This window comes from Tupaia chinensis, unplaced genomic scaffold, assembly GCF_000334495.1.
Source record: "Tupaia chinensis unplaced genomic scaffold, TupChi_1.0 Scaffold000695_1, whole genome shotgun sequence".
Lineage (NCBI taxonomy): Eukaryota > Metazoa > Chordata > Mammalia > Scandentia > Tupaiidae > Tupaia > Tupaia belangeri.
Window position 1 is genome coordinate 2,841,930 of NW_006160218.1, and position 27,443 is coordinate 2,869,372.

Genomic DNA, 27,443 nt, shown 5'->3' on the forward strand with positions numbered 1-27,443 from the left:
ATGCATGCATGCTGGGGAGACAGAGAGAGATAGAGAGACAGAAAGCAAGAAATCACCCCCCAGTGGGGAGATGGCCACTCCACAGTCTCTTCTCTTCCATTCTCCCCTTGGGATTTTGGGCACATACGCACAGGGACCTGGTGTGAGTTTTAAGGCACCGGCTCCGGGACTTGAACCACTGTTGGTTACATAGGAGTCCAGTGACATAACCATTATGCCATCTGCTGCTTCCTTTAATTCCATTTTTTTCTCTACAAACTTCTTGAAGTCCTCTCATACAGATGTTTGTGATACATTAAAGATTAACCCAGAAAGGAGAAAGTTCATTTCTTTTTTTGAGAGTGAGAGATTTTTGCTATAGGATGCGTGCACTCATGGGAGAGACAGAGAAAAAGAGAGAGAGAGTTAGAAATCATTCCTGGGAGGATGGCCATGCTGCAATCTCTTCTTCTCCATTCTACCCCCTGGGATTCTGGGTACACATGCACTTGCACCTGCCGTGAGTTTCAGACTGCCAGGTCCGGGACTTGAACTATGATCTGCCATGTAGGAGTCCAGCGCCTTAATCACTACACCTCTGCTGACCCTCAGTTTCACTTCTATAACTGAAGGACTGACTGAAAGGATGTAAAGACCTCACTATCCACTGTGTTCCTAATGACAGATCACATGCCACGGAAGAGCATTGGGGTACTCCTGCAAACTGCAGCCAACTATGATTTCGAGAAATTGTTTTCATGTTTAACTGCAACCTGCTAGTCACATGTTAGCACAACACACACACTCAGACACCTGAAATGAATGTTTTATGCAGCAATCTAATATATGTATGCTTTAAAAGTATTTTTGTGTGTATATATATATATATATATAATGTCGATAATAACATGTTACATGTAGGTTAAACATAGATAAAATATAACATGAGATTTACCATCTTAACAATTTTTATTTTTTTCATTTGCTAGAGTATGTGCATGTTAACTGGAGAGGGACAGACAGATGAAGAGGAAGAGAGGGAACGTGAGGAAGTACCCTCCATGGGAGATGGTCACGCTGCAATCTCTTCTCTTCCATTTCGGGATTCTGGGTGCACACACACATACACACACACACACACACACACACACACACACACACTCCCAGGCTGTTTTTTAAGCTTCTGGTCAGGGACTTGAAGCACACAGTTGGCTTTGTGGGATCCAGCAGCCTTAACCACCATGTCACCGGCTGGCCCCTCCTTAACAACATTTTAATAGAACAATGCCTGTTATTACTAACTAGGCGTACACTGTGATACAGCCCATCTCTAGGGTTTATTCATCTTGCACGACTGAAACTTCATGCTTCTTGATCAGTAATTCCCCATTTCCCTCCCTTAGGTCGTTAACCGTCCTTCCACTCTTGGATTCTGTGACTTTGACAATACTTGATAAACGGACTCCCACAATCACATCAGCTAGTTATGATTGGCTTATTGTGTTGCTGAGATTGGCGTATTTCACAGAGCATAATGCCCTCAACATCCGACCATGTGACTTCATGACAGAAGCTCCTTTTTGAAAGGCTGCATAGTGTATTACTGGGCTACATTTGTTTACAGCTGTCCACATTATGCCTTACATAAGCTTTGATATACACTCTATGTTACTGCAATCTCAGCCTTGAAGGCAGAACCTAGCAAGGGTCTGTTTCATGTGAGTTACCCAAAGCGTGTCCACAGTACATGAGACTCATGAAGTGTTACCAATGTCAATGACAGCTGATTCCAAGGGGGCCAGTGGGTGGTGCAGTGGTTTAGGCTCTGGATTTCCACGTGCCCGACTACGGCTTGAGTCCAGGACCCAACAACTTAAAACTCATGCCAGGTGCATGTGTGTGCAGGCCTAATATCCTGAGAGGAGAACAGAAAAGAGGAGACTGCAGTGTGGTCACCCCCTGGGGCTGTGATTTTTGCTTTCTGTCTCTCTGGCAAGTGCACATGCCCTAGAGTGAAAACAAAATAGCAACAACAAAAACTCTCAAAAAACCCACACACACACAAAAAAACTGATTCCATGGCTAATTTGTGTGTGTGTGTGTGTGTGTGTGTGTGTGTGTGTGAAATGTTGGATTAATGGAAATTTAGTTAAACCTTTCAATATATTTTAAAAAGTCATATTTTTGCTACAAAATTTCTCAGAATTTTTAAAATGCGAGTAAGCATTGCTCAAGAGCTGCATATGAGGCCGGGTGTTTCTAGGACACGCTGGCAGATACATACCCCTTCAGCGAACGCTGACAAACGCCCCTGCCCTTGCTGTCTCGTATTCCTCCCTGTCTCTAGGGCGCTCTGACATCGTCAGCCTTGTCTGCACACGATACGGACTTTTCATCTCCACTCTGTGCTCGTAGCACTTCCTTCACTGCCAGCTTCTCTTCAGCTACAAAATACTTCTCCCTCACACAATTACTCGCACACAAAACAGCCAGGAAGTGGAAACAACCCAAATGTTCATCAGCTGATGAATGATTCAGAAAATGTGGCAAATCCATACAAGGGAATCTGGAATGCTGACTACTGGGTCGTCAGCAAAGTCTGGACGCACTGTTGCATAGAAAAACATAGAAAATACATCACGACTTCCCCAAGGACCCACTAATAGCGAAGAAGAACAAGTTGTTCACATGCACTACAACATGGCTGGATCACAAATGCTACTTTAAAAAAAGACACAAAATCTTACGTGTTGTATGAATGTATTTGTATCTAGAAGAGGAATGTGTACAGCCCATATGGAGGTTCCTCGGAAACCTACAAATAGAACTACCAGATGACTCAGTAATTCCACGCTTAGTTATCCACCCAAGGCTGGGGAAACCTCAGTCAGAAAAACACTGGCACATCCGGGCTTATTGTGGCATTATTCACAATTGCCGGGGCTTGGAATCAACCCAAACACCCAGAGACCAGAGTGTGCTCTGCTTTGAGAGTGTGTGTGTGTGTGTGTGTGGGTGTGTGTGTGTGTGTCTACTCCTTGCAGCACCTTGGCCACAATCACCTATGGGTAATTCTCTAGAGGAGGTAACTGTTGTGACCCCTTAGGGAGTGCCCACCGCTGAGGATGGACAGTCACCAGAAAAAGGGATCCCTCGAGATGTGGGTGGGCACCAACAGCAGGTGCTACAGCTGTTGTCTCAGACCGCACGTCTGAGGCTCAAACCCCAATAAAGCTGATGCCTGCATCAGTGTTTTCAACCTCCAGCTTTTTCTTCAGTGCATATCTCATTATGCTTTAACCTGAAAACCCACACACAGAACTGTACAGAGTCCCCCTGCCATGGCCTATGAGGACACGTTAGAGCCTGTGTTTAAATCAAATATTAATTTAAACTGGAATAACAAAGTCAAGCCTATTTGATTTTTTCAAGCCTATTTGACATCCTTCTTAATCGTACTTTCAATGAATAGATACAAATAAGCTTTAATTACATGCACTATTTAAATCGTGTCTGAGGACCCTTGGTTTCTTCCAGCATCTCAACGTTCCCCCCCTCCAAATGTTATTTAGACTAATACGGACATTCTCTATGAATGAAGATTTGCTCAGAACATTAGTTCAACATCCATTCCCAATGAGGCCACCTCTGGATTTCCACGTGCCCGACTACGGCTTGAGTCCAGGACCCAACAACTTAAAACTCATGCCAGGTGCATGTGTGTGCAGGCCTAATATCCTGAGAGGAGAACAGAAAAGAGGAGACTGCAGTGTGGTCACCCCCTGGGGCTGTGATTTTTGCTTTCTGTCTCTCTGGCAAGTGCACATGCCCTAGAGTGAAAACAAAATAGCAACAACAAAAACTCTCAAAAAACCCACACACACACAAAAAAACTGATTCCATGGCTAATTTGTGTGTGTGTGTGTGTGTGTGTGTGTGTGTGTGTGAAATGTTGGATTAATGGAAATTTAGTTAAACCTTTCAATATATTTTAAAAAGTCATATTTTTGCTACAAAATTTCTCAGAATTTTTAAAATGCGAGTAAGCATTGCTCAAGAGCTGCATATGAGGCCGGGTGTTTCTAGGACACGCTGGCAGATACATACCCCTTCAGCGAACGCTGACAAACGCCCCTGCCCTTGCTGTCTCGTATTCCTCCCTGTCTCTAGGGCGCTCTGACATCGTCAGCCTTGTCTGCACACGATACGGACTTTTCATCTCCACTCTGTGCTCGTAGCACTTCCTTCACTGCCAGCTTCTCTTCAGCTACAAAATACTTCTCCCTCACACAATTACTCGCACACAAAACAGCCAGGAAGTGGAAACAACCCAAATGTTCATCAGCTGATGAATGATTCAGAAAATGTGGCAAATCCATACAAGGGAATCTGGAATGCTGACTACTGGGTCGTCAGCAAAGTCTGGACGCACTGTTGCATAGAAAAACATAGAAAATACATCACGACTTCCCCAAGGACCCACTAATAGCGAAGAAGAACAAGTTGTTCACATGCACTACAACATGGCTGGATCACAAATGCTACTTTAAAAAAAGACACAAAATCTTACGTGTTGTATGAATGTATTTGTATCTAGAAGAGGAATGTGTACAGCCCATATGGAGGTTCCTCGGAAACCTACAAATAGAACTACCAGATGACTCAGTAATTCCACGCTTAGTTATCCACCCAAGGCTGGGGAAACCTCAGTCAGAAAAACACTGGCACATCCGGGCTTATTGTGGCATTATTCACAATTGCCGGGGCTTGGAATCAACCCAAACACCCAGAGACCAGAGTGTGCTCTGCTTTGAGAGTGTGTGTGTGTGTGTGTGTGGGTGTGTGTGTGTGTGTCTACTCCTTGCAGCACCTTGGCCACAATCACCTATGGGTAATTCTCTAGAGGAGGTAACTGTTGTGACCCCTTAGGGAGTGCCCACCGCTGAGGATGGACAGTCACCAGAAAAAGGGATCCCTCGAGATGTGGGTGGGCACCAACAGCAGGTGCTACAGCTGTTGTCTCAGACCGCACGTCTGAGGCTCAAACCCCAATAAAGCTGATGCCTGCATCAGTGTTTTCAACCTCCAGCTTTTTCTTCAGTGCATATCTCATTATGCTTTAACCTGAAAACCCACACACAGAACTGTACAGAGTCCCCCTGCCATGGCCTATGAGGACACGTTAGAGCCTGTGTTTAAATCAAATATTAATTTAAACTGGAATAACAAAGTCAAGCCTATTTGATTTTTTCAAGCCTATTTGACATCCTTCTTAATCGTACTTTCAATGAATAGATACAAATAAGCTTTAATTACATGCACTATTTAAATCGTGTCTGAGGAATCTGGAGGTTGCTTGAAAACAGTTGTCTTCTTCCAGCATCTGAAATTTCCCCCACTCCAAATGTTATTTAGACTAATACGGACATTCTCTATGAATGAAGATTTGCTCAGAACATTAGTTCAACATCCATTCCCAATGAGGCCACCGGAATTTCTGAGGAATTACTGTGTGTCCCTAATTCTCATTTTATCAGAGAGACAGTCATAGAGGCGAGTAGAATATGATGTTAGGAAGTCGCCGACAAGCTGTCTGGCAAAGGAAACAATGTCAAGAAATTACAGTCTAAAACACAAACAAAAGCTAGCCGGGACACGGTGCCTGCCATCCAGAACTGCTCAAAGATGTCACCTATCTTTGCCCTAACAATGGCGTGACACATTGTAAGAATGTGAAGACCCTTCTAAGGAATGACACAAACTCTAAATGAAAACTGCCCACCTAAGCACCGGGAGCCTGTGCTCATCTGTGTTCATCCTTCTCCCGCAGCAAGTCTTGTTGGCATGTAAATGCAGATGCATGGGGGGACTACCATGCATTCCACTTATCCTGCCCACCTCTTTCCCCCTCTTCCCTTGTATTTTTGCCTATTTTGAAAGTGAGCCTGGGAGCCCTGAACTTCAGAATCCATGACTCAACATTTCTGGAGTAAAGTGTATGTTGCCTGGATGGCATTGGGTGCACCTTGCGCAGAAAGTCAAATGCTATTCTGGATGCCTGTCTGTGGTAAGACCACCGAGCCCCTCGTACCCCCCCCAGTCTGGCACAATAACCACTTGAGCAGGTGGAAATTAATATGCTGTGAGCACATGATGTGATAAATGGCACCCCAACCTGGCTGCACTTTAAGCCACACAATGACAAAAGGGGGAGATAAGACATATTCTTTGAGGTGAAGACAAGAATGAGCAGGGACTGATCCCTGCCTTTTCTCTAAAAAAGGGAATCTTTCCGAGTGAGGCATCTTATATCTTATTTTACACCATAGCTAGAAACACTTCTCCTCAATGAAAAATTTGCCAGACAATTCTCTAGGGATTCCTGGTGACGGCTGGAAACCTGCTCTGCACAATTCTCTCCATTCATCAAGGAGAAGGGGAGGGAGGTATCATTTGCAATAGGAGCTGATGTTTTCATCTGGGGTTTTATTTTCACAATGAGTCTTAGAGGATCACACAGTATGCTTCCTTGGCTAAGAGAACTGAAATGTAGAAAATTTCAAGATAGAACCAAGCAAAAACAGTAATAGCACAGATGAATCAACAGACAGAGCTCGGCGTCAAACCCTGACCCTCTGACCCCACGTCCATGTTTCTTCCTCCCGTCCACATGCCCCCAAGTTAATGCATGATCTCTCGAGTGTGTTCTCTGGGAGGTTAATAGAAGACAACCATTGTACGGGGTTCAACCAAAGCAGGCTGGTTTGTTTACAGCATGACTCCTCAGCATTTTTAATATACTCCACGTCTCCAAGAACGGCCTCCAAACAGCGGGTTCACAACTGCACAACCGTGGAGGCCTCTCCCTAAAACATTCCTGACCTTCCAATTCTACTGAAAGCACTTCAGAAAAGACGATCGCTCCACTAGTGCCCGGCAATGGCAGAGAAGGGGGCAGGGAGGGAGGGCTGGCAGGGTTTCTGTGTTTACTTCATAGCCTTTTGCATTGCCTGAATTGTCTTGAGTTTGCATGAATGTGAGAAACAGAAAAGTTTTCCAGGGCTGCCCCTTAGTGCATGGTTAAGGACTGTGCATTGGAAGCTGGGTCTTCATGGCTCACCATGGCTCAAACGCTGGGCCCTGCAGCTTCATGCCAAGTGCATGGGCACGTGTGCCCAAAATCCTGGAAGAAGGAGAAACGGAGGGAAGGGAAATGGATGAAGTGGCTGCAAGACCACTCCCCACCAGGCTGTGCGTTCTCTTCCCCCCTCCTCCCCTGGTGAGTACACATGCCTTCTGTCAAATTTAAAAAAATAAAAATAAAGGTATTTATACAAATCAAGGTAATACTACTACTACATTCCCACTAGAATGTGTTCATGTATATGAAAAAAAAGTACTAAACAAAGTTCCGTATCTCTTATAATCATTATGTAAAGGTAAAACAGAGATTGTTTTCATGGAATGTCTACTGAGTATTGGAATAATGAATCAGTAAGTAGAGTTACATAAAGGTCGGCACTGTTCTAGGCATACCGTATATTAACTCATTTCATCATCATTACAACTGCTAGAAACAGGTATTATAGCTTTCATGTGACTAATGAAGATCTGGGGGCACAGTTAAGTGAGTGTCCTCCTCCAAAGTCCTGCTAATGAGTTGCACAAACAAGTGTGCAGCAGCACCTGGTACCAGATGGCTTTCTGTCATCTCTATTGTTGCTCGTGACTCCATGGAAGCCTATTTTGCAAGCAAGTCTAGATTCCTTTAAGGCCTTCTGTAGCCTAGGTAAGGGTTAATAATGGCTTTCTGTAGGGTATTTCTCCTTCCTTAACTTTTCATCCTCATCTTCTCCTCCTTTTGTGAGTTTGCTGTCAGGACCTCTGCAAAAATATATGCGGTTAATATCAAAAAGATTTTAGGAGAAACATACTATAAAATCTGATTCAGCCATCTGAAAATAATACGAATTAGTGGCTATTTGTCTGACTCCCCTATCATTCATTCAGAGCCATGTGTCGAACATCTACTAAGTAATGCCACAGGGCAAATAAGCATGCATTCAGAATGATTTCTTCCAGCTTGAGGCTTTACATGTAGATTATTTTATCCATTTGGAGTTGATTTTTGTAAACAGTCAGAGATAGAAGTCTACTATGTCTCGTTTTTCGGCAGATGGGTATTCACTTCTTCCAGCACCATTTAAGATGTCCTCTTCCCCACGGGATTTCCTGTGTCCTGTGTCGAAGATCAATGAGCTGTATGTCTGGGGGTTCACTTCTGGGTTACTTATTCTTTTCCATTGGTCTACGTGCTTGTCTTAGCGCCAGAATCAGGCTATTCTGGTTATCACAGCTGATACAAAGTGAACAAATATAGAAGATTTAGGGCTAAGCAAAGCAAGGCAGACTATGACAGACAGACACTGTATGTCCCCACTCAATATATACTGAATGTCTCTACTGTGTAGCAGAAACTGAAAGACTGGAAGATGCAAGAACAGGGACAGCAAGTGTAGATACCAGAGACTGGATAGAAGGGGTGGAGGGAGGGCCGGAGGGAGGGGCAGAGGGGAAAAACTAACATTTAACAGACACGAGAATGAAAATGATCTATTAAGAATGACATGTATGGTAATATCTTTGACTTGCTTGACACGCAATGCATGCATGCTTTGAAAAACCATACTTAGGCTGTAAAGACATACAGCGATTAAATATAATGTTTTTTAATATAAGAAAAAAAAATACATTATTTCACCTGAAGAAAAGATGCTTGGGATGTGTTGAGGAAGGCAGCACATGAGAGCCCCAGAAGGGGTTTGTTCCCACAGGAGGATGTGTGCTGATTTAGGTGCAGCCTCTCTCGAAGTCTTCCTCGTTAACAAAGACCCATACCCACTTACACACCTGTGCAATGGCTAGCCAGGTGAGGCTGTGAATTCGGCACTGGATCACAGCACAGCAGACCTCCTGGCCACAAGCTGATAACTGTATGTTAGCTGATAGCTGTCTGGGAAGCTTTAACCATGGACAGGTATGGGCTTAAGCTAAGCTAAAACACATGCATGACATGAGGTAAAATAAAAAAGAATCAAGCTAGAACGCAAGATACTGTCACTGTGTTTTTAAAAAAAATGGGAGGAAGGAAGATGAAAAATGGACTAGGCACTTAAACTAAATTTTGAAAAATACTAGAAAATTATTTTAAAAAGAATAAGGCCAAACACTTACATACTGCCGACCTAGGGTCAGACACTACAGATTCTTTTACACAGTTTAACTGATTTTATTCTCAAAATCCTATGAGAGAAATAATATGAGGGGTTTTCAAAACATTCATGGAAAATGTATATGATAGAAAATGAACTATGCAGGGAGTTTAAAAAAGTGTTTGCACAAAATAAACTTGTACTTTAATTTCATTTTTCCCGTGAACATTTTGAAGCCCCTTAGTGCAATTTTCTTCTTTTGCTTTTGAGGAAACTGATGCCCTGAAAGGAAAAGCAGATGTCCCAGAGGACAAGGCGGTTAAGTTCTAAAACCAGGATTCAAGCTCGGTCAGTCACACCAACGTGAAAATTTCTTTTTTGTTTTTCTTTTAAATTTAACTTTATTCATTTCTTTTCTGAGTGAGGAGACAGAGAGGTAGCACCCTTGCAGGTTCCTGACACCCTAAACCACTTCCAGCTGTACCCAGCCTTGGACCATGGGCCCATGCATGCCTGAGTGCTCAGGGAGGTCTTCAGACTTGAACTGGGAACCTTCTCAAGTGGGCCAGCCTCTCGGAGTGTTGACTTACTGGTGTGCCACTGACTCCAAAGTGAATGCTGTTAACTAGCTCTAGGCCCCCTGTGACACAATTCCTGGCTGAGTGAAGGCGCTCCTAGCGGCTGCACTGGATGGTGTACGTAGATCAACTCCTTATTCTCACAACAATGCTGTAAGTTGCATCTCCTCCTCACTTCTCGAAGAGAAACAAGACTGCAGAACTAGCTACCAGCTGGCTGTACAGCAACACAAGATTCTTTTAATCCAATGCTGTGTGCTTTTGAGGGAAACTGGTTCTGAAATTCTGGGAAGCTGAAGGTCTTACCTCATTCACTTAGGATTCCCAGAGGGGGCCAGCCCAGCCCCAGAGTGGTTCAAGGAGCCACTTCTCGCAGGGCCAACCGTGGTTCGAATCGAAGACCACAGCAGAGAACACCAAAGTAGGTTCTTTCCTTCCTCAAAATTGCATCGTTTGAACCAAGTCAGCTTACTCATCTTCCCTCCCATTGTTTAAAAAAAAAAAATCTAATAATGAAAATTATGTGGGTCACCTCTACGGCCAAATGTAATTCATTCCTCTTGAAAACAAAGAGCAAACAGTGTATGAGAAGTACTTAGGATTGTCTGCTAGGGAATCATATAATGAAAAATATTTTTAAACTCTATTTAATTACAGGAACCCTCAGCAGGTCATGCGATTCTCCCCCATGCTTCCAGCCAACCAAGCACACTGGGGGGCCTGCATTGCTCAGGTCAGCCCCGAACCCTGGGCCTTCCTATTACCTCCATGTCTGGGCCCCATGGAATCCTCACACTGCTTTTAAGTGCTTATGTGTCCTTCCTGAAGATGCCTTTGCCACTCCTTTTCTTTAAATTGGTTCTCCAGGCTTATTAAGTACCTCTGGCTTAACTTTCGACGTGAATGGAGCCCAGGCAGAAGCAAGCAAGCTGCTGCTAGGGGAAGACACCAGGGAAGCCCAAGGAGGGCCGAGAACTGCCCAGAGCAGCAAGCTCTGCCCCACACCCCCTGCACACCCCCTTTCTCCCATAGCACACACCCCGTCCGATTTTCCCGTTCAGAGGAAACAAAGCAAAGCAAGATACACCCATGGGGTGAAAGGGTTCCTCCCTAAGAACCACGACACGACGGCTCCTTGTAAGTGGGAGTGGAAATGAGCTCCCGTTAGGTAAGTGGGACTCTGAGACAAAACAGCAATATTCAAAGCCCTCCATAACCTTGACATGGGACTATTTGTAGAGACAGCCCATTATCAGTGATGCTAGAAATTATTTGCTTTAAGACTGAAAAATAAGTTCCAGGTAATAAAATCTGTCATTAGTTCCAAGGTGTCTCTCCTAAAATTTCCTCTTTTTAAAGATTAAAAACCCCCAAGCTCCTCAATGTAAAGATGTTTCTTAGACTAAAACAAAAGATTCTTTTTATAAATAGATAAATTATTATGTTCCAAAGGTCACTGCTTTTCTCCTCTTGGGAAAAACTGTAATATGAGTTCCATATCGATATTCTTCTTTTAAAATTAACCTCTAAACAATGTTACATAAACACCTACCGAAAACAGTTAATTTAAAGAAGAGATGAAAAATGTCAGTGTTAAGCGCCCCCTCCATGTGCATATTTTAAATGAGATCCTTATTTCATACATTGTGGAAGGCTTCATATTTGATCTTGCACATGAGCAAATGTTTGTCCATTTTGTACCCTTCCCCTAACCTGGCTGTCTGCTTTTGTAAACCTTCTTGCTCTTCCCATGAGAAAATAGCTTGTGCTAAAACTGCATCCGGGATGAAATCCTGTGCCTGCACTGTCTTTGCTAACCAGCATGAAACCCTTTTGTTTAGCAATGGAACTGCTTACATGGAAACCCCACTCCCCTCAGAAATCATTAACCTGCTGATTCAGCTTCTGTAACTGCTTGCATGGAAACTTCTGGTATCTGACCGCCTATAAAAAGACTGCTCAAACTTCGGTTGGGGCTGCAGTTCTGACTCTCGGTGCCCCCCTCCCCCAGAGCCTCAGACTGTAGTCACTGGCCAGCTAATAAAGACTCCCTTTAAACTTAATCTGGCTCTGGTGGTCGTTCATTCGGTGGTACTCTGCAACATTTCGAAACTTCCTCTTTTAACTTAAGATTTCTATTCTGGATATCTTTTCAACACAGTGGTGTTGGCCTGTCTCTTGGGGACTTATGGTGCGTAGATGGGAAAATTTACTAGCACGTAGATGAAACAAGGCTGAATGAATTCAGAATTGAGGTATGGCCAGGCCAGATGACCCTGATCAGGCGAGGGAGGGACAAGCCGAGAAGGGATAACAGGGAGACCTAGGAGAGGCAGCCAGGAAGCCACAGTGGTCACTCAGGGCCTTTCCAAAGACGGGAAGAGGCACACACAGTTTGACGGGCAAGACTCAAGCAAGAACACAGCCCCGTGATCTCCTGAGGGGCCCAGACGAGGCATTCCACACTCCGTTTCTGTTAAACATGTTTTCTTTCCGAGAGATAAACCCGGATTTTAGAGAAGAAGAAATAAATGATCAGCAAACTGAAATAACTCACTTGGGGGCCAGCCAGTGGCATGGTGGTTAAGGACGTTGGACCCCCACATGGCTGACCATAGTTGGAGTCCTAGATCTGGTGGCTTGCTTTCTCACATTCCCTCTCTCTCTCTTGCTCTCTCTCACTCTATCCCTCTCTGGGCAAATTAAAAATAAATACATAAATTTAAATAAAATAATTATTTAAAAAAAAAGAGAGAGAGAGAAAGAAAGATCCCACCTGAGACCCCATAGCCAGGCAGAGCTGGGACTGCGGTCAGGGTGTTCCTCTCCAAACACAGCAATCCCACTCTGAGCTGCGGTCAAGGTCACTGTCCTGGGCTCTTTTCCACAGACCCTCTTCTCTCTCTGTACTTACGCACATGGTTAAATGGATGACTCCGTCTCCACAGGGGGTCACAGATCTGGGCAGGGAATCAGGGTTCTTTAATGAGCTGAATGCATATGCACTGGCAAGTCTCGCGGCTTGTGTTTGGGAGTGGGTGTGTGTATGGAGTGTGCTAGGTGAGTCCCCTGAGTCCTAAGTGTACAAATGCGTTGTGTATGACTGTGTATTTGTACATGAACGTGCAAAATTAAAGACCTCCTTGAGTTCAGGAACCACTAAGAAGACATTTTCAAAGGCAGGACCTCAGATTGTAACTGCTGGCTATCAAACTTCCCTAAAGTTAGTCAGATCTGTGGCTTAACGTCACAAACATGAGAAATACAAATTCATCACCATTAAAGATATCTGGTGGGAGCCAGCAGCAGGTGAAGTGGTTATGGTGCTGGACTCCCGCAGTTCAAGTCCCAGCTCTGGCAGCTTGAAACCCACACTGGGCATGTGTGTGCAGGTTCCCCAACTCCCAGGAGGAGAAGGGATTATGGTGTGGACCCCACTTTCTCCCCCATGACCCCAAGGGTGATTTCTCACCTTCTCTCTCACTACCTCTTTCTTTCTTCAGTGAAGGCTCGTGCTCTATGGCAAAAACCTTACAAAAATTTTAAAAGATAGCTGATGAATCAAGCTTCATTTCTGAGACTCAGCTAGAAGCCGAACATTTCTGTGTGCATTTGAATTTTCCTCCGTAGTAAAAGCACACAGACTAGGCATCACTCTCTGGAACTCGCCTGTTGCTTCAAGAGCAGTCTGAGTATTTTCCCAAGCATTTTCAGATGGCAAAGAAGCTGGTATCTATGAAAACTGTGTGGCTCCCTCCCTGAACGAGCTTTCTAGTTATTCTCATTTACCACCACAGCTGGATCCCTGAGAGATAACATTTCCATCCAGTGTCTCATCACATACGCAAGGACTCCGTTCCCGTCTGGCTCGATTCTAAATCTCTGGGGTTGAGCCTTCATAATCTGAGCTGCTTCCGCCATTTTTACGTTAATCTGGAGGCTTACTTGGCAAATGCTGTCTAATTCCTCACTGTTTCTCTGCTCCCTCATTTGTACTCAGTAATGCCCTTTTATAACAATGTACTTTTATTTATTTATCTTTAGGATAGAAAGTTTGCCCAGCTTTCTGGTTCCTGGGACACCCGGCGTGGTTTTCAGGCCAGGCCAGGATGCAACGGCAGTTGCCACTTGGCTTCGAGCACTGCAGGGCACTCGGGTTACGGCTGTGCCACCCTCTCCGGGCCCCAGCTCTGCCCTTTTGCATGAATGTGTCTGTGAGAATGATCTTACATTAAGGTATCTGAGAAAAGGCTGGCTTCCTCTGAGCCAGAGAGAATCTTTTTCACCACGATGATTACACATCTCGAACAGGCACGCAGTGCTGCCCAGCCATCTTTGCAATTCACTCGTAAATTCACTTCCCCAGCCTCAGAGAAGATGATATTGGATTTTCACTCTCCTTAAAACATCCACTGTTCCCCACCCTGCAAATGCTTTCCTTTATCCTGCTTCATAAGAAGCAAGCCAGCAGACACCACATCTCCCAGCCTCCCGTTACGAATTCACAACCTCTATGCTCATCTCTCTGCTGTCCCTCGCGTATAACACAGGGAAGGAGGAGCCCGCTGTCGCCAAGGCCACCTCCTCTAGAAACACATCAGAGACCTCCCTGGCTTTGTCCACATCGTATCCCCAGGACCTAGAAGAGCACCCAGTAGGAGCTTGGTAAATGTCAGTCCAACGAAGGAATAAACACCTGCTTCTCAATGCAAAGCTCCATCTGTCCTAAAGGAGAAGCGGACCAGCGGCAGCACAGACAGTTCTAAGGGGTGGTCCACATCTGTGGTACTCAGGTGGAAGACTGCATGTGCCAAGAACGATGAGGGAGTAAGACGTGATGCTCTCCCTTGCCTTGTTCCCTCCATCTTGGTCCTACCCGGCTTCCTATGCTGACTTTAACAACTAATAGTCAACTGATGGCACCCAGTCACAGGCCAGGCGCTGTTCACTCATCGGCACTGGCCTCTGCAGCAAGGAGACAGTATGTGTATGGTGACACCGAGGTTCGAAGAGCTCAAGCAAGTGGCCCTTGGTCAACTTGCTCTTGGAGGAGATAGGTCGAATCCACGTCTATCTGATGGGAAAGCCCACACTCTCTCCATCAGTCCTGCTGTAGTCAGGCCCCAAGACCAGGCACAATGGCATTCTCGAGCTGAGTCTGTGGGTTCTAGACCTGGCTCCCCGCTGTGGTCAGGAAGGCCTATGAACACCACATCGGATTCAGGCATGATGGTGGCCGGCCAAGGAGATCTCTCAAGGGAGCTGTATATCCAGTCTCCTGTCTTAGAGACTTGCTTTCCATGTCCCCAGCCATGAATTTAATCATGGGAGAAAAGGCAACATCTTCTAAGACCACGACAGGAGCAGATCTTGGCTTCCTGGGGTCGGAAGCATATAGCATTTGGGGAAGTGAGGTTTTAAGAAAAAAAGAATATACATATAAACTCTGGTATGAAAGTTAATATTTATGTAGGATGTGAATAGGAAGGGCCCATGCACCTGAAAGTCTCATGGCTTGGGGCCAGCAGGTGGCACAGTAATTAAGGCATTGGACTCTCACATGGTCAACTCTAGTTCAAGTCTTGGCCCCGGTGGCTTAAAACTCATACCAGGCATGTTTGTGTGCATGTCCAAGATCCTGAGAGGAGAACTGAGGAGAAAGGACTGTGGCATGGCCATCTTCTCTGAGGGTGACTTGTCACTTTCCGTCTGTCTCTGTGTCTGTCTGTCCTTTTGGTGAGTGCATGCATCATATAGCAAAAATTTCTTGAAAGAAAGCAAGAAAGAAAGAAACAAACAAGGAAACAAAGAAAGAGAGAAAAAGGAAAAGCAAGAAAGAAAGAAGGTAGGCTCGTGGCTTAAGCTTCATTTACTTCAAGGCAATTCTGCTGCTGACCACAGCCTAGGCCTGTCTGGGCGACAGGTATGTGAAGGCCGAGAGTCTTTGCTGTCCAGGTGGACGGCCTGCCCTGGAAATCCAGCCTGACCTGGTCTAAGTGTGTGACCCCAGGGGAGCGACTGAAACTGCGCAAGCATATACTGCTCTATAGATGTGTCAAGACTTCATCTCCACCTAGCTCAGACCAACTGCCGTCCACGTGGGCACTGCACTGGTGCAGGCTCATCCAAGGGTCCAGAATGGTGTCGCTGGAGCGTGTCCGCGTTGGATGCGCTGGGCCCTCCCCACCAGGTGTTTGGTATTTGATGGTGTCTTCATCATTTTGGATTCCCACAATAAACTCTGGGCCCTGGCTTCCTGTCAAACTCAAGTCTGGATCCCAACATCACTGACTGTCTGTCATCATATTTTTTTAAGACTTATTTATTTCAGTGTATTTATTTATTTATTTTTATTTTTATTTGACCAGAGAGAGACAGGGAAAACTAGAAAGTAAGCCACCAGGTCTGGGACTAGAACCACAGTGCCTTGACCACCACACCAACTGTCAGCTCCCCCCCCCACCACGTCATCTCATTTTAACATAACTGCCAGTTTTATCAGAAGCCTCATCTCTGCCTGTGCACTAGAAAATCCCCTTTATTTCCTTGGGCATAAGCCAAGAAAAATGGGAAATAGCAGTAGGATGAAAAAATACTCAAAATATAGACTTAAGAAAATAAAGAGCCAGAAATCCTATAATTATGGTTAATAAGATTATTCTTACAGGGTTATGCAAGAAATAGACACACTAAATATGTAAAATGTTTTGCTCTCCACCTAGAATATAATTATCACTCTATCAGAGACGAGGTAATTATTACAGTATCTACGCTACCGAATAGTGGGTGATTTCTAGCAAGTCAATTAACCTTCGGGGCCTCGATTTGCTCATATAATGTGGGGGCTCGAGTATCATTGCTATGATTCTGGTTCGTGTCAAAAAATAGGCATTAGTACAAATATCTGGATATAAATGTATTATTCCCACCTCAATTTGGAATATTCCCAACTCGGACACGTATTTTTAGAAGCTAATCTGTGGAGGAGGAGGAGCTCCTGGAAGGAACATGACATGACCTCCCTTCCTGTGAAGTCCACGTTTGCCTCTCCTGTCTTATTACTGTAACTACGGTCGATACTCGAGGGATAGGAGAGCTGACTTTTCAAATCCCTTCTCCAGTAAAGTCATAGGAAGACCATTCACATTGCCCCTAAGTACACAAAGACAGTGGAGGTTATAGCCCGGGAGGTTGAAGACACCTGGCAAGAAGAAATGAAGACTAGACCAGCTCAGCCCACGGGGTAGCCCACGGGGTAGCCTGAGGCCACAGGAGAGGCCACAGAGGAGGCCACAGAGGAGGCCACACGGTAGGCCATGGCATAGCCTGAGGCCACAAGAGAGGCCACAGGGGAGCCCACAGGGTAGGCCACAGGGTAGGCCACGGTGTGGGCCACAGGGGAGGCCACGTGTAACCCACAGAGTCGGCCAGAGGACAGACCTCCCCTGAAGGAGAAGAGTGGATTTTCACCTTGGACACATGCTACCCATCAGGGATGGAGAGTGCAGGTGATTCGTTAGAGAAGGGGAGACTGACGGAAGGGATGAACCCATGTCCTGGCAGGCATCTGGGCAGAGAAAAGAGATGTCTCAGAGTAGATCACGTACAGAGATTGGGCGGGCAGTTACGGCATGGAAAGAGGAAAGGCAGCTCAGTCAGGGTCTGCCGGAGACCCACTGTCCTCCTTCCGTGGCTTCCCAGCAAGAAGGGTAAAACCTGCCGCCCTTGCAGTGACCCTGCGTGCTGTGACCTGAGCTCCGTGTCCTCCCCGCTGCTCTGCGAGGCCAGCATGCCGGTGCTCCTCGGATGCACAGAGCACACGCTCCCAGCAGCCCCTGAACTTGGCAGTCAGCCCCTTTGCTGAAAACCTCTTGCCCCAGATGCTATACTCCTCACATTCATTTCTTTCGAGTATTTACAGACAAACCCTTCTCTGACAGCACAATCGTGAATAACACCCCGGGTCTGTTCCCTACCGTGACTGGTCTAGCCTCTCCCCAACATCAGACTATACATTTCTATCTATTCCTTTGTCTTGTTGTCTTGCTTACCCAGTCGTATATAAAGTTCACGAGGACTGGAACCTTGTTCACGACTGGGCTTTGAACAGCATCTAGAGCAAATTAGAGCCCCACGAACTCGGCTGAGTAGAGGGCTGTACTACGTCTGCTCTGCCCCTTGTTCACCTTTTGGAGCATATAGCTCGTGTCCTAAAACGGAGAGATGAACTTGTAGAAGGTTTGTGTGTTCTGCTTATAGCTCTATTTCCAGGGTCTAGGACAGTGCCTGGCATTTAATAGTCACGAATACACAATCCTCATACTTTGTTTACCAGGGAAAGATGTTGTACCCCATTTAAAGAAAGGAAATACATCACCGATCTTTGGTTACAACAGTAAGTGGCCAATAATAAATGACAATATCAAGTGACCAGATCTTCACCCAACTCAATCAATCGAAGTGACTTATTAGTAACTGTGTGTCAGGAGCCCTAAAGCCCCTGTGAGGTCAGCAGTGATTTGTTCTGAGCCAGTACCCTGAAATACAGCTCTCTCTGTACCCCAAAATACAGCTCTCTCTGTACCCCAGAGTACAGCTCCCACTATACCCCAGAGTACAGCTCTCACTGTACCCCAGAATACAGCTCTCACTGTACCCAAATACAGCTCTCTGCACCCTGAAATACAGATCCCACAGTATCCAGAATACAGCTCTCTCTGTACCCCAGAATACAGCTCCCACTGTACCCAAATACAGCTCCCACTGCACCCTGAAATATGGCTCCCATTGTACCCCAGAATACAACTCCTACTGTACCCTGGAATACATCTCTCACCGTACTCCAGAATCCAGCTCCCACTGTACCCAAAATACAGCTCCCACTGTACCCCAGAATACAGCTCTCACTGTACCCTGGAATTCAGCTCCCACTTGCGTAGTGAGCAATGCATTCCATTTCTGGTTTCAGATATTGAGCGGAGACCTCCCTTCTTGGAATGGAAAGATAATGGTGCCTGATCATAAAAGCAGTACACACAAATAATTCATGACAGTCCTGGGCAGGGTTCTCAGCACATGCACAGATCACCTTCTACCATTCCACACGCTAGACAGGGGGGAAAGGTACACTATGATTATTCCCATTTACAAAGGGAGAAACTGAGCTGCAGAAGGTTAGGATGTCTGCACGAGGCTAACTAGCTAAGAGGGCTTAGAGTTGGGATTCGATTATTATTACATCAATTTATTTTCGGCCTCAGTCACGACACTCCGAATTTTCTGTAAGAACAAAAACACACAATTGGTATAATTTCAGCAGTAAGGCTGTTCTTGAGGATGGGCCTCCTGACCTACTGAAATGCTTTTCAAAGAATTGCCTCCAAGAGCCTGGACAGTGAAGGTGAATTTAAACCAGAGCGGTAAGGACAGGTCTCTGAGGGATGGAGATGCTGCGGCAAGCAGTGAGGGAGGGGAGGGATTTAGCTTTATGCATTTAATGACCAAGATGGTGAATGGTTAGAACAACTGTCTCTGTGTGATTATTTATGTACACTCACACACACAGACACACACACAAAGGGTCTTCGGAAGGTTTGTGGAGTCCAACCTGTTCGCACAGTCGGTAGTGCAACCTAAGTGCAGTGCTGGAAGCCACGCGACCAACCATGATTCGGGTCCTTGGCCTGCTCGGTCTAAAGCACACAGAGTTTGTGCTTGAGAGACCAAGAGCCTAACATGAGGGAACCACGAGGGACCATGAGAGACCGGTGACTACAGTGTGAGGAGACCCTGTTAAGGTGCCCCTCTCTCCTCCTTCACACGCGCACACATGCACTCTACATCATGAATTAAGAAAAAAAAGTTCATGGAAAATGCATAGTATGAAAAAAGTATTTTTGCACCAAAATTACTTGTGCTTTAATTCCATTTCCCATGAATTTTTGGAACCCCCAGTCTATGTGCGTGCATGCATTCAAGTACTCGGCATTGGCCTTTGGCCTTTTAGAAATTCATCCACTGGGTCACTGAGTCGGCTGCCTATTGGGAGGATGGGACTCTTGACTACTAAGTCTTTCAGACAAGTCGTCAAGGTGGGAAATCCCTTGACCTATGGCCAAGGGCTCTCAGCTCCACGTACACATCTGACCTCAAGCATTTCAGATCAGGGCCCCTCATCCAATAGCACCGTCCCTAAGGATAACACTGCTGGAAGGCAACCTCTGTCACTCAGCCCTCACGTCCGTGACCGTGAGAGTGACACTGGGCCACCAGCAGAATAACCAGGCAGGAGCAGTTTAGATCAGGATTTTACAGAACTTAGGTTATGGTTGACATTTCTCTTCTGAGTAATAATCTGTCAGATTTTTTTTTTTCTGCAGAAGAACGTCCTGACAAAAACAAGTCATTTGATAAATCATTTCATCTCTCTGGCACTCAGTCTCCTCATCTATGAAATAATTGACTTAGAAGTGCTAATTTCTGAAGGATATTTCATTCTATAAGGACTCGATAAGTCAGAGCTTCAATGATGTGAATTACAGATGTGTTTTCCCTTACTATTTATGCTTTTACTACTGCCTTTACATAAAATATAAAGTAAAAAAAACTTAATTTAAAAAAGTTTTAAAAAGTTATAAACATATAGGAGAAGGATATATCACATATGACCTTCATTTACATATACATGCTTTATCCTGTGTGGAAGTATTTATCTTCTCTGCTCATAACCAATGCCACATAAATTAGTGATACTATGAAGACGTTGGAACTTCTCTGAGTTCCTTTACTCAATCCCTTGAAATCTTAAGCAAGTTATTACTCCTGAAAAATGAATCTCCAGTTCACTCATTTGCAAAATGGAAATAACTTGTGCAATCTTGCATGCTTGATGTGGTAATTCCAGGACATGGTATATGCAAAAGTTCTTTCACCATATTTATTCCATCCAGGTCCTCAGCTAAGGTAAGGTTTCTTCCCTCCCTTCCACTCTGTTCCTGATAGCTAGAGGATTTGTGTTCCTTTTTGCTTTATAACTGCTGCTAAAAACTGGGATGTGTATTTTCTGTTAGTGACCCCGTGTTCAAGCCTTAAAACCCAACCAAGGCTTGTTTTAAGCTCTCAAGCCATCCATACACTTTCCAGTGTGAGACATCTCATTGTTTTGTCCAAGCTCCATTCAGCCTACTCAACCTCTCAACCGTTCTAAAAATAACCCTCGTCCTGGATTGAAGGTCGCACCTCTTCACAGTAGCATTTTATGTTACATTTCCTCCTTTCTCCAAAATCACCAGCCCTTCTCTACTATTTATTTCCAGTAATCTCACCTGTCACCCAAAGAGAAGCCAAAGAGAATGAACGTCTGTATCTATCTTCTCCTCAGTTTTCACCCGGGATCTCAACTAATGTCTGAGCTTGATTTGACTAAAATTGAATTTAGATTCATTTTATAACATTGTGTGTCATTTGTCCTTCCAATGGTAAAAGGATTTTTAAAGTGATCCTTTCTTTTTTCATGCTGTGTTTAGAAAAGCACAGCGCGAGTGCCTAGGCTTACAGGACAACATGAGTCACTGAGGGTGTTTCACGTATTTCGAGAGTGTGTTCAGGGAAGGCTTGTGGGAAGTCATTAATGGATCCCTTACCTAACACCTCTCCCTTCTGCCAAATTCCTGGCTATTGCCATAATGTCGTTATGTCTAGGAAATTAAAATTAAAATACGGAGTCTGCTGGCCCAAGTTTGAAATCCAATGGTATTATTTACTAGCTGAGAAGCTTTGAGCCAAGCTCCTTACCTTATATGGGTCTAAGTTTTCTCAATTCCAAAAAGGAAACGATAGCCCCTATCTCAGTGGGCCATGGTGAAAATTAAATAAGATCATATCATACAATACTAACTATGATAACAATATACTTACACTATACTATATTGTTCTAAACACTTGTCAGGTATGTAGATAATTCTCCTGAAAGTAACACATTCATTTCATTTATTTCCAGATCCTCTGAGAATAATCTCTGAACAGACTAGATTCTCTTCTTCCATGAGTCTTCTTTTAGGTTTACAATATACATAAAGTTCTTGATAACACACACACACACACACACACACACACACACACACGATAAGAGACCCTAAGCAAAGACAAATGGTCAAAGTACCAGCCTCCTCTTAGGTTAAGTTTTCCAATTCATGATTTTAGTTACCTGTGTTCCTCTGTGGTATTACCCAAGTGAGTACAGCACAGTAAGACGTTTTGAGAGTCAGTGGGGAGAGAGAGCACATGAGACCAGATTCATGCAATTTTTATATGAATGTAATTTTTACTATCATAAAACAATATTGCTGTGATTGTTCTATTTCACTAGTAGTTATTGGTAATATATTTCTGTATCTAGATTATAAATTAAGCTTAACCATAGACACAGCATGTTCCTGTCTAGCATAAGACATGGTACATGCAGGGTTTGGGACTCTGTGTGGTTTCAGGCATCTCTGGAGGCATCTTGGAATGCACCCTTCATGGATAAGAGAGGGCTACTGGATTCCCCTTATTCCATTTCTAAATGGTGTGAAAAAATTGCATGCTTAAGTTTTCTAATCGCACTATGAATTATTTTTATCTTTTTTAAACATTACAGTTGAGACAGACTTTTCTGATAACTCAAATACACAGGAGCTTCAACTTGGCATTGCATCTGGGGAAGTACTGAAAGCTAGGAGACTTAGAAAAAGACTCTGCTTTATGAATTTCAGTTAAGCTCTTTGAGATGGAAATAACAGTCCTCCCCACTCCAGTCATCATCCCTAGCCCCTTGGTCCTCCATAAGCATTACAATAAGACACACCATGTTGTCTTATAATAGCCCAATTTATTGACAGATCTAACACCTCCATATTTCTGTCAAGAGCACAGGAGAATGCATAACTTGGCTCCTAAAATTAATCTCTGTGTGTACAACTAATATCTTGCTTAGGTCTCCTGAGAAAGTTTGTATTACAGTGTTAGAGACTTCTGCTAACTAAAGTGAGTGGAGTCGATAAAGACAAGCGCTAATGCTTATTCTTAAAAATACTTAAATGACCAGTTGCTTCCTTTTGGTCTTCTTATCAAAGACAATTATCAATAAAAAGCGATTTTTTTCAAGTCATGCACATTTTTATAAAAATGTGCTTTTCACTAAGGTTGGTAGAAGGATGGTTGTTTTTTAATTCAGCAACTACTTCAGCATTATTTAATACATATTTGGATGAAAAAGAGATATTTTCACTGCCCAATGTTGCATATACAGATAATGAAATAGCTTTGCCATTAAAATTATGATTCAATTTCTCCCTGGAATGCATTAATAGCAAAACACTTTCATTTTATAGCACGAAAAGAGGCAATTTACTGTTGTGCGATTTTAGGAGTATTCCAAACCAGAATAATTATGGAGCTTCCTAAACTCCTCACTAAGTAGAGAGAGCCCATAAATTTAAAACATTGGCTACACTGAGTCTTATTCTCAAAACTTTGTGCAAGTTAACACTACTATCTGCATGTTTGCTGACCTGGTATGAAGAGTACTTTTTTTAAAAAATAAAATTTACTGAAGTTTAATTGAATTACAAAACCCCAAAGTTAATAGAAGATTGCATGATGTGGTTATTTGTCACTGGAACTCCATAAGTTTTAAGAAATTCTATGACAAAAATGCCTTATATAACAACCTCAAATATCAAATAGCATAACTACGGGAAAGGAAGTTTCTGTATTCTCCTAAAATACAATGAATGTTTCCCTGAGCCATGACGAATCATCCCATCATGGCAGAGGAAGAAAGACTGGGCTAACTGTTGCACCCTGTACATGTTCCAAAGTAGGCCACTGATACCTACTTCATGAGAAAAGGTATGTGCTCTGTAAATGATTACAATTTAGTTACCTGGTAGGCTCATAGAATTTTTGGCATGGAAAGTTTCATGGAGACTAGCAAGTGCAGTTTTCTCACTTAGATGACTAAGAAGGTTCAATGACTTGCCCAAGGTCAGGAAATAAGAAATAAGAGAAGAGGCTGAAGGTCTGTCCTGCGGTGGGTTTATTTTCTCATAGGAAAGAATGTCACCTGCAAATGTAACTCTTCGGGTTTATAAACATGACTGGGATCTCCGTGTGACCCTGTGTATTTATACATAATCACGCATCCCTGGAACACAAGGACCCAGGACATCCAAAGACCCAATCCCCAGTCTTCAGCAAAGAACTGAAAGTCAAAGCACTCAAAAAATAAGAAAGTACAAGGATTTGAGACTTTTACATTACCAATTTATTTTGACGTATACTTATTCTATACATATTAAAAGCAAGATAGTAACTACATTTTAGAATCAATATATTTTATGTCCTTGAGAATATAATGCACATTGCATGTATAATAATACAGTAAACAAAAACTACACTCGAATGATGCCTCCACTGTAAACAGTTACAAGATGAGATGAAAAGATTCACTCATTTAGGGAAAAAACCTCAAGGTCATCCTCATAAGGCTTTAACCTAGGTTCAACTTCTTAATTAATACTCGAATTCTTTAATAGGACATTTGAGCAGACAGTAATAAGAAAGATGAAAGAAATAATTATTTCTCCAACTTAGATATGTGAAATGGTAAGGGAGAAGGGAATTTCTAAGTGAAAATAAATCTGAATGAAAAGAGCTTCAGTTTGGGCATTTGTTTTTGTTTTGTTTTGGTTTTTGTTTTATTTATTTATTTTTTTAAAGAAAGTTTCAGAAAATCTATGAAGATACCATTTGTCCTTTCTGCTCATTGAAATTAGGCTATAACTTTAGATTGTGCACCTTCTGATCTATTCATTAAAACTACAATATATACAAGATATAGAAGTCAATTCACGTATTTTATTCTACAGTAAGCAAAGTATGCCAACTCAAGTCTTGTTTGGAAGGTTCTCAGACGCTAAGATTCACTTTGGAGGTAAGTCTTATACAGACTTCATAACAGAAAGCACCGCAGTTTCCTGCCTCTATCAACTTTTACACATTAAATATATAATTCATCCTGACTGTGGTGAGCCACATTTTACATTCAAAAATGCTTCTGAAAGAACACTGGAGTCAGATAGCAATTTAGACTGAAGTTTCTGAAAGAGTTCGTTTTTTCCATAGTAATATGACAAAGTCGGCTGCGCTATGTTATAAAGTGCACAATACGACAATAAAACTGTTCACACATATCAGTAGTTTTGAATATCATGCATAGGAAAAATAAAAATTAAACCTATTCAGAAACGTTTGCAGCGCAGGAAGAAGACGGCACAAGTTCTCTCTGGAGAAAGTGAATATTTCTGCTCCTGAAACCAACAAAACTAACACGAGGGTCCATTTCATCCTAAAACCCAGAGTCGAAGCCCTCCAAACACATCTTGAAAGGATGGCCACACACCGCCCATGAAAGAAAGTAAAACATGTCCCCTGACACAGCTATGAATCCGTCCCTATTTTATGTCGCTGACACTCTCGGAGAGAGTAAGAACCAATGCTTTAAAATGAGGCATCCCAATCACAGTTAGCAGATAAAACAACACACTAATGAACAGAGAAACCAGATCAGGGCATTGGCTTGACGGTAGTGTACAGAGAAAGTCTATTTCACAGGGGAGTGAATACTTCTAGAACTTAGGGTGCATCCTCTTTTCAGAACTGTCCAGGTTTCCACCAGAGAAGGCGGCAAAAAGCATTCAGCAAACTTCCTTGAAAATGCCTTTAACAAAACCTGCTTTCCCCAACTCCTCCCCCTCCCCCAGCCAGTTATAAATGTAGGTTTCTGGTAACCTACATCAGAGTGGCACACTTACTTTAATTTGATGTTTGCTATTTGTGAGTGCAATCTTATGTCACTTCATGGCACCACTCTCTGGAGGACGGGATGAGTTGTGGATATAAATACACACACAATGTATTTTCATTTTTACTCACGTTTACAATTCAAACCAAGGAGAATAGCAAAAACGTAAGTACCACAAACATCGTCTGGAGACGCTCTTAAAAACTGCTCTGCCAACTTGAGAGAAACAATGACTGCCTATGTGCAAACACCCTCGCAGATGTCTCTGAGCAGCAGGACAATAATCCTCTAAATTTACTCGGATTCTCAGAGAAACACGGAATGAAAGCATACACCTGATTGTTTTTTGAAGAAAGAGATGACTGTCTAGGAGACCCAGAAAATGAGCCTCTAATAAACATGAACAGCAATACTTGAAAAACAATTGGCTATTTGGAATCTATGTTAGTCTGTCCTGTAAGCAGGAGAAGCTTTTCTCCTTAGACTCTCTGATAGTACACAAAACAGGGAATATACTCAATGCTTGTCCAGCCAACCTCAGAAGAAGCTTGTAATCCTTAGGTTCCAATCTTGAACAGTAAGAAATAATAAACGTATATCCTTTTCCATGGATGAATGCATTTGCCTAGTGAGAAACAAGTGGACGTCACCACATCCCCAAATAAAATTTGCTGATACAATGCACAGGGATACGAGGTAGAATAATCTCTCATCAGCAGGGACTTCAATGCTCTAATAGAAACACATCCATTACACACCCTCAATTTCCAGTCTCGTCTCTACCGTTTTGATTCAATGTGTCTCTCACAGTTTCAACGTCCTCCGGCATGAAAACATTACTGCAACTTACAGAAAGTTTATTTGATTAATCTTTCCTACCCTGGCAAACCTGCTTCTGTTCGCGGCTCAGCAGAGTAACCTTGATCTGATCTCCTTTCAGGCCCCTCTTACATTCGATCCAGAAATTTTTATTGCAAAACAGAATTGGTAGAAGTCACTGAAAGAGCACTCCCTTACCTTCTAAACCTGCTTCAATCAGCCCAAACTGTTCCAACAATTTAACAAAGAGCACAATGACGATCAGAACTGCTATCATCTCAAGCCCCTCCAAGTTCATGGTCAGCTAGGTCATGGTCCGGCCACAGCCACTGAGAAGCGCTCCTCTGCCTGGCTTTCTTGGGAAAGCCATTAAACTACATTAAGAAGGCTATGCCGGGGAAGGAGAAGGGGAGGAGGAGAGCGTGAGAGGGGAGCGAGAGCGCGAGCGAGGGAGAGAGAGAAAGGAGAGGAGAGGAGGAGAGGAGAGGAGAGGCAGGCGAGGCTGGCAGCCAGGGCGTGAGTGAGAAGACGCATTCATCCTGTCTGCTGTCGCTCAGGCCAGAGGTGGCTGAGGCTCCAGTCAGGCCTGCCAGACGATGGGCTTCCTGGTGATCGCCCCTACACACAGACACGGCCACGCGGGGCGGCAGCGGGGCACCCACCCCAGCACCCGAGGAAGCCAGCCCGTGCCGCGCAGCGATGGCCCGGTGGCCGGGGACTCCGCGCCCCGCAGCTGCCGGCTCGGTGGGGCTGGTCAGTTGCCTTGGAAACAAGGAAACTAAGCAGGGGCCGGACTCCAGCTGCAGCGGGACCGAGCACCGATTGGAAAGGCGGGAGAAGCCAGCCGGCGCCTGGAGGTGGAGTCAGCGCCCGCGTCTGGGCCCGGGCTGGGGCTGGGCTGGGGCGCACCGTGCAGGGTGCGGGGCGCAGAGGCTGGGGGCGGGCAGACTCACTTCCCAGGCAGTGGTCCTGTCCCCTGCTCGTCCTAGGGGAGGACTACGCTCGGGT

General features: G+C 44.1%; 1 protein-coding gene across 1 annotated transcript in view; it reads right to left on the reverse strand.

Annotated features, from left to right (window-relative positions):
• KCNIP4 (potassium voltage-gated channel interacting protein 4) overlaps positions 1–26,771 on the reverse strand; it is a 447,540-nt gene extending 420,769 nt beyond the window's left edge. The window contains exon 1 of the mRNA XM_014592458.2: positions 26,634–26,771. Within this exon, the coding sequence (XP_014447944.1) occupies positions 26,634–26,733 (100 nt within the window). The 5' untranslated portion in view covers positions 26,734–26,771. The remainder of the gene's footprint in view (positions 1–26,633) is intronic.
• Positions 26,772–27,443: the final 672 nt, after the last annotated feature.